Source organism: Gadus macrocephalus, chromosome 4, assembly GCF_031168955.1.
Source record: "Gadus macrocephalus chromosome 4, ASM3116895v1".
In the NCBI taxonomy this organism is placed as follows: Eukaryota; Metazoa; Chordata; class Actinopteri; order Gadiformes; family Gadidae; genus Gadus; species Gadus macrocephalus.
The window spans coordinates 14,709,348-14,717,973 of NC_082385.1; the positions used below are offsets into that span (position 1 = coordinate 14,709,348).

General features: G+C 42.2%; 1 protein-coding gene across 1 annotated transcript; it reads right to left on the reverse strand.

Annotated features, from left to right (window-relative positions):
* Nucleotides 1–113: 113 nt before the first annotated feature.
* On the reverse strand, nucleotides 114–6,001 carry LOC132456163 (MOB kinase activator 1B-like). Its single transcript, XM_060050417.1, has 6 exons — nucleotides 5,720–6,001; nucleotides 4,609–4,775; nucleotides 4,164–4,257; nucleotides 3,517–3,650; nucleotides 2,942–3,105; nucleotides 114–2,186 (listed from the first exon to the last, which is right to left on the reverse strand). Exons 1-6 carry the CDS (start codon nucleotides 5,875–5,877, stop codon nucleotides 2,109–2,111), a joined length of 795 nt encoding a protein of 264 aa, XP_059906400.1. The 5' UTR covers nucleotides 5,878–6,001; the 3' UTR covers nucleotides 114–2,108.
* Between the last annotated feature and the right edge of the window lie 2,625 nt (nucleotides 6,002–8,626).

Below are 8,626 nucleotides of genomic sequence, written 5' to 3' on the forward strand. Positions count from 1 at the left end.
GTACCTGGAAAGCTATTAACGTGTAAAGATTTGGACATTTCAATAATAGGCATGTTTTGCAAAACTGTTTGGCTAATTGTCTGGTTATTTGAGGTCTCAAAAAATTTGCAAACTTTCAGGATTTAAAGATCTTTATTTGGCTTTCAAAGGCATAACTTATGTCAGTAGCATCAAAAACCTTCAACCTAGCACATATTTACAAACATTTTGCCAGTATTACAGTCAAGGAGGAAAAACCTATGCAACAGGATATGATATGGTCAATAGCCTAATGTGCCATAAGAACAATTCTTACATTTTCTGATTTCCTGTAGAAGCAAATTAATAAAAGTTATATTAAGCGGATAAAAAGTGTCACATCCAAACGGGGATAGAAGGCAAGTACTAAGACAAATTACCTTAAATTTGCATTCTGCGACCAAAGGCCATCACTTCATGCCCGTCCAAAATGACTTCTAAGAAAGGGGGACCCTCCATATTTACATGTTTTGCATATCCTTTAATACCACCATGAATATATTATAATGGTAAATGTATAAATACATCAACTGCACTTAACCTTAGTGTGTAAAAAAATAACATTGAGAATAAAAGTCAATGCGATATGAAGCAAAAACAGGCTGAGAGGGTTCAAACATGAATCAGATGACTTATAAATAATAATATACGAAGTGTTTTTTAGTTGTCAATTATTGCATAGTAACCAAGACTTTCACACCAGAGGAAAAGTTAATGTATCCACGGTCTGAAGCCTGGCACTCAACATTGGCTTAAGTTAAACCAACCATCTTGTTGTACCCCATGTTGTTGTTGTTCCAGCACATTCTATCACATTCATTTGTGGGAAACACAATGAAGGGGGGGGGGGGGGGGAGCAGGGTGAAACAATCCAACACAGTAACAGCTTCTCAAAAAGCCAAATTCTGTACAGTAAAACATTCAGGTAAATAGTTCAAAGTGCGTTATGGCTAATAAAATAAAAGTGCTCCAGCATACTCCAATGACGTAAGCATTTTATCCAGCACAATATGTCCCAGGGGACAATTCTTGACTATAAACAGTACATGTATCAGCATGTAGGGTTAAGTTGTCTGATATACCTATTTTTTTGATGACTTTCTATGGAATGTCAGAGTACCAAAACCGTGGCCAATATTTGCAGTGACCATTTGAGACAAGTTTGGTGCGAAGGGTAAACTACCACCGTCAATGGAAAACACAAAAAGGAGACAATTCCATTTTAGTTGCTGCTAAACGAGTTATTTCTCGTCTCCCTTATGTCTTAACACATTCATTAACCTCATCCTACCCACAGGACATGGGTAGGACAGTTTCAGATTAAACAAAATTCATAATTCTTCAAAACAGAGTAATCAGCATAAATAGGTTATACTCCAGCGCATACATTCCATGGTAGTCAAACATTTAATATTTATTTTGTTTTTGTAAAGGGTCCTTAAAGAGCATGGCATTTGTTTTTAAGTCTGTACTATTTCATTAAAGTTTTGAGCCGTACCAGCCATTGGTCCATTGTTCAAAATCATATTGATATTTGTGTTTGTACTGTAGTGCAACGGCCAAACCAATATAACAACTATAACAATTAGGATCCAATATAAACTTTAGTATTTTAATGAAGTGTGTTGTTGGGTTGCTGAATGAACATCCTCAAGATATTCTAGCTAGTGCACTCTACTCTCTACTGTCATCGCAAATTAAAAGTCCAAAGTTATTTCTAGTTTTGCTGAAAGGTTTGCGTGAAAGGAAAGCTGTGAAGAGGCCAATATAACTCTAGCTAACACAAAATACTATTTACATCAAAAGAAAAGCTAACCAAACAATAACTGGTATCTGTTTCAAGAGCCAACAGATTTGATCTAATAACTCCAACTCAGATGTTTGTTCAAATTTAGAGCATAATCCCTGATGACTTTAGTCCTGCTGCCTTAACCTATCAAGATCCGCCCATGTTCCTGGCCTTAAGAAAACATTTCCCCAAATGGAAATATAGTATTTACTGCATACATACAGCCAGGGGTAGTGGGGGGCTGGGGGTGGGTATCTGTGCAAAATATATAGGAGACCACAGACTAATCCACTGGGCTTATTTATCTATCCTTAGTGGTCAGCTTCTCAATCAGCTCCTGCAGTGGCACCAGCTCCTTCCGATCGATCAGGTTGAACTCCTGGAAGACAAGAGACGAGGGGGCACACTCGTTCATAAATCCTATGTGACCGACAGTTTATTACAAGGGCTCATGTTTTACCCCCAGGTGTGATGTTGATTAACCTTTACAAGACATTTATAGATCAAAATCTATCCTATAGCTGCAGGGGAAACGTCCACCCGGATATATGATAGAAACCAACCTCAGACCGTCCTCCCTGGTCGACCCTACGAACCGAAAGGTTGATCTTTGTGTTGTCATGCAACGATAGGGTCGGTTTTAAAATAGCTAGTCACGGCTCTATTAGTCTCAGCCTCTTCCATTCCTCAGCACTATATAACTGTGTGACCCGTCCTGAAACTCAAGACACAATCCTCATTGGCTGTCAGCAATGACACTCTGAGAAATGTAGACCGGATCGACACCGGGGAATCCGTTTTATTCCTATATTTCTTTATCAAAGTCTGGCGTATCTCTTTTTTTTTTCGTATAGAGCTGAGCTATTATGATTCACATTTTTTCCACCATAGGTCTGTTTTTCTAGAAGAACTGATCACATGGAACGGGCAGTGATTGGCCGCCCTTGCATGTCAATCAAGACCTCTTTCTGATAAGAAGGCGGCTCTTGACACAGTTATCAACGCTGTTCCAGAGTTTCTAAATGAATGATGGCTGTTTCTGAGAGACCATGGCTCAGTCAGTTGACAACCTCAAAGAGATTAAAGGGAATACACCCTTCCTTGACTCCCAATGAGTTGCAATGCAGGTCTTACCTGAACGAAGAAGATGAAGTGTTTGAAGGAGGTGTTGAGATGGGCCTCCTCCTGGAGCTGCATGACAGAGTCAAAGTGCTGGTGGTAGATGTGGGCGTACACCCTGAACAGACGCTTCAGAATGGTCTTTGCCACCGACATGAAGTTACGCTTGAAGGGGACGCCTTGAGTCAACAGAAGAAATACCAGGAGGAAAAACAAGGTTATTGAGATAGCTGGTAAAAATTCTGAGTGGAAAGCATGTATGGCTAATGTTATGTAACACAAGAAGGGTTATTGCACAACATAGACAATGAGGTGGCTATGGGGCTCTACACTGTTATGCAAGAATATAACAAGGTTAATGCAAACAGACTACTTTTGTTTTACCTAGTAGAGCAATATAATATTTTTTCACCTTTACTTGGCTACAGTGGAGACAAATTGGGCAAGGGAAAGGGCCCAATATGATTGTGAACTATGATTATGGTGATGCCGAGTGACTATTAGAGGAGTGGTGTTTGACGACGTTAGGGAGCACGAGAGCGCTTTCATCAGGGATACTTTGTTGACGATGTCAATAAAGAAATAAATACCAATCTTTGAGGGGAACAGTGTCTCGTCGTCAAGCTGGTCTTGAACCCAGGTCATGAGGTAATCTATGTATTTAGGAGCGGAGCATTTGATTGGTTTCTTGATGTTGGTTCCGTCGGCCCAGTGGTACTCGTACCTGTGAAAGTGACGGATGGAAAACATTTTAAAAACTGTTTAAAATGCTGTTATTCCATATAGATTTTAGTTTTAAGTTAGGTCAAGTAGAAGGAAACGGCACAACAGACAGCAAGCACATCTAGCATCGCCTGCTATTTGACTAGGTCACTTCCTAAATGTGTGCAATACCAATTTTGTAATAGTATACACATTTTATTTGGAACACCTCTTTCCCAACTGTTAAGTGCCGGCCCGTAACTTCCTGACATACTACTGTCCTATATTGATGCATCATTGGAGTTTAGCAATTCCATGACATACACAGCAATTAAAAGCTTAAGCAGCACCCCGAGTTGGACTATTTGAACAGGTGGTTTTCATTGTCCTTACAGTGACTAAGAGAAACTGATCTTCGTTTACACACAAGCCGCCGCTTATGAACTTATTGATGGGTGTGTAAGGGTACACAAACACACACTCACACACAAACACATTAATAAGGGTGTATAAGGACCTCCTTCCCGTCTCTTACTTGGGACCCGCAGACATCACTGGACAGCTCACTTCTGTGCAGAAGTCAGTGATGGTACCATACAGCATATTGATCTGGTTGAAGAAATCCACAGCTGCAAGCGAGAAGGGGAACAATTGAATACCGAATGGTTGGCTCCTACACAAGAAAGCTCACCTCTTACATAAGATCACAACATTATTTACATCAAATAAAAAGGCTTAAAAGGAAGGATAGATGATATACACTTCCTATATATGTAATAACTTATGTACTTTGTTATTTATCCTCAGTTTTTGTACGGTCTTAAATGTGGTTAAATTGAATGTGAGGAAGTAACAATGCAGTTTGAGGACATGAACACTCCCTTAATCTCCTTGTTGTCCTGATTTCAATCACTACTCCCTGCACTCGGACCAGACGTTGGGTTTCCTAGCCCTGTAAGTGGAGTTCTGTTCTCTCTTACTGTTCACGGCGACCCACTCGTTCAGGTCTTCCCCCTCCGGCAGCATGACCGCCATGCGCAGGTTGCCGCTGCCTAGCGTGGCCTCCGCATGCTTCAGGAGCTCGTACTGATGGGAGCCCTCCGGAATATTCTTTTTGGGTTTGAATGTCTTGGAGGATCGATTTCCACTGGGGAAAGAAATCAATCAATATAATTATTTATGTATTGTTTGTCCCCATGATCACACACACACACACACACACACACACACACACACACACACACACACACACACACACACACACACACACACACACACACACACACACACACACACACACACACACACACACCTAATTTCGTCTAAATCAGCTTGTCAAACCCCCAACATTGAATCCATTGGAACCTAGTGTATAGAGGCACAACACTAAGTTTGGGCCCGTAGACCGATATGTGAACTGATTCATCTGAAGTAGTCCAACTTATCCGTTGACAAGTACAGTGCATTACATAATTGGCTGCCCGATTTCCACCATTGTAGATGGACTCACTAACCCATTCAATGCAACAGTAAAATAAAAAACAAATTCAAAAATGAAATGCGTCAGACCAATCATCCAGAATTTTTGATTAAAATCTGTCGCCTACATCGCTCGTAATCTCGCAACACGGCGCATCCAGGAGTCCTGTCCCTCCAACAATCCTATGTCTTCCCCTCTAGCCCCCATAATGAAGATAATCTCATTAAAACAATATTATTATGGATTCATTAATAACACCGAAACGGTGTTCTCCAACCGCTGGGGGTTCGAGTGTCCCCAACAAACTATTATTCGGGCCTGTCATCTACATCCAAGATCATGTACGATCATGTCATTTGTTGGGTTTTCGGGACACATTAAAGAAGAAAATGTCACAACATCAGTCCACTGTGTTTGGGGGTCCTGTGTGTCATGAAGAGCCCCCCTGAGGGTGACTAGGAGCCTTATGGGGTCGATCCAGGAAGTGGCACTACCCTGACCATCGTTAGCCATGAGCTCATTACATTAAACTCTAACGCCGCTGACAATAAAATACATTATATTAAATATCCGAGCTTGAATATACACTGATGGATTGAATTGTAACTCACAAAAGAAAGCTCATGTTTCTTCGAACCACACCGAATGGTTCCAGTAAGATGGTGGGACAAAGTATCGCTCTCCTCCGTTTCTCTTCACGGCCACCAGACAGAAACAAACCGGCCACCGACGAGAGACCTTGTTGTATTCCTTCCGGTAACAAAATCATAAAATCGTTCAGAAATACTCGGAGGGCTGGTTGAGAATCGGTACCCCTACAGTGCTACCAGTCACAAACCAGAAGAAACAGCGCACTCAATTGGTTCTTCTTCTAGTTTGATCAACAGCGAGAACCAACTCACACCGATCTGTAACGACATCTTGTGGTCAAATAAGGGACCTGCAGTAGTCCAGTCTGTTTTACCCTTTTAAAAATGACCACACAAATATATCTGTGAGTACTATTCGTTAATCCTTGACAATTTTAGATCATATTTTCTCATATTATTCACATTTAGGCGAACCGGGGGAGGCATTCATTACATGCCATGACTGATTTGTTACGTGAAATGTACTTCTGCTAGGGGCTCGTTCTCTCGCGTGATTTCCCGCAGCCTATCTGGTACTGGATATGATGAAGCCTCGTTCTCTCGCGTGATTTCCTGGAGCCCTTCTGTTACCGTACAGGCTTCGAGCGCGGTGCGGTTGGAGCGTGGAGTCCGTGGACCTATGGGTTGGAGACGGTTTTCAAGTCACAGGTTCCTGTCCGTTCCGCACCCTGCAGTGGAAACGCGGCACTAATAGGAGGGTTAGGACAGGGCCGGTTCTAGACCAATTTTCATGGGGGGCAAGACGGGGGCCATTTGTTTTGTTGGAGGGGCAAATCGATCCCAGGACGCAAGATATTTAGTTTAGTACTAAGTAACGGCATTCAAAAACACAACATACAATTAAAAAAAAAAAATCTGTTGCAGCATTTATTTCCGTAGCATAATATCTGTAACCTTCAGTTACAGCAATTGTCAATGTTATACATTCAAAATGTTTCATTGGTTAAAGCAATTGTCAATATTACAACATTTTGGGTTTCCTTCACTGACACCAAACCACTCAGTATCTTACATCACCAAAGCAATAAAGTCAGTATGATATTAGTGCTGTCAAGGGATTGAAATATTCAATCGCAATTAATCACATTAATGTCATAGTTATCTTGCGATTAATTGCGATCAATAGCATTTTTTTTTCTATTCTAAATATTCTTTGATTTCGTGTTACTAGCCTTTAGGTGAGATCAGAGAGTATTGAGAAGGACAGTAAGAAGAGAGACCCTGGGGGGGCCCAAGGCAGAGCGGGGGCCCATGGCAAGAAAAAAAAAAAAAAAGTTTTTTATTTATTTTGAATTATCCACCAGCCCATAGTGTTAGGAGTCGCACACGGCCACGTCTCCCCCCCCCCCCCGTCAACAATTGTTCTCTACCCCCTCCCCCCCCCCGTCAACAATTCAGCGCAGGGGGCTGGTAGTGGGAATTGGGGGGGGGGGGCCCATCAGTGCCTCTTGTATAAAGGGCCCAGGATTTGGTGCCACGGCCCTGGGTGCATGACAGTGGTAGGCCTACCGTAACACTTCAATAGCCCAGGCTTTTATTTGTTTCAATCACAGAACTTTCGAACAAAACTCTTGCTCAGCAAAGATGGGAAATACTATAACATTTATTATTTAAACCAGTATGAATATTCCTACCGTACTACGTAGGCCTATACACATTACCAGGCTATCGAATAACGCCTATACACACACACACACACACACACACACACACACACACACACACACACACACACACACACACACACACACACACACACACACACACACACACACACACACATTAACACACACGGTGGCGGAGTGGTAATCGGGAAAGTCGGGAGAATTCCCGGTGGGCCGTTAACGTTTCGAGGCTGTCAGGCTGATTACTGTGGGATAACAATATTGTGTTTATAAAAGTTCCTTGCAGCGCCGTCCGGCAGCCTGAGCTGTGCGCCCGCAACCTCTCACTCACTCAACAGACGCAACACTCACAATCTGTCAACGTCGCAGCCAAGTCGATTTTGTCTAGAGGGGAGTATGAGCGGCCCCTCCCGAGGTGGTACAGTCCAGGTGGGCCTTGAACTGCGATTGGTCAGAAAGACATAACAGCTAATGAAACCATTGAACTCTGCAGGCTCAAACAGAGTGACACACAAACACACACACACTTTTAAGGAGTTTTTCACCCGCTCCGTATCCTTGCTTGCCCCAACATGTTTGTGCGGCGTGCTTGTTGTTTTGTTTCCAGTGTAGCTAGATCCGGTATGGTGTTGTAGTTTTTTCTAATGTGACTAGTTGTTACGGCAGCAGGTGAAAAAACAACAGCGTTTGCCATGCCAAAATAGCGTTAAAATTGGTTTGTGTTAACGCCGTTAATAACGCGTTAATCTGACAGCACTAATATATATTATGCATCTCAAGTTCCACCTTGTGCGTCAGTGCCACACCATCGCAAGCAATCGACCCCCCGTCCGGACGGAGGTAAAAAGAAAAACGTTTGGAGCTGGGGCCACTGGGGGGTACAAGCTCAGTTTTATGGAGGCACTGGCCCCTGCCGCCCCCCTCCCCTAGAACCGCCCCTGGGTTCAGGCAAGATATCAATAGCCTTTTGAATTAATTGTTAGCGCAAATCTGCATTCAATGCAACACATATTACACATAATATCAGAATCAAAAAGGAGTTTATTGCAAGGTAGGTTTTCACATACAAGGAATTTGTTTTGGTAACTAAGCTGCGTGCCATACAATGAACAATAAACATTCAACAATAAATAAACATAGACCCTTCCTGTGTATCATACCCATACTTTATGAAGGCATACATATCCTCATACTATCATTCTTATTCTTACATATTTATGAAGACGCACATATACACAGTTCA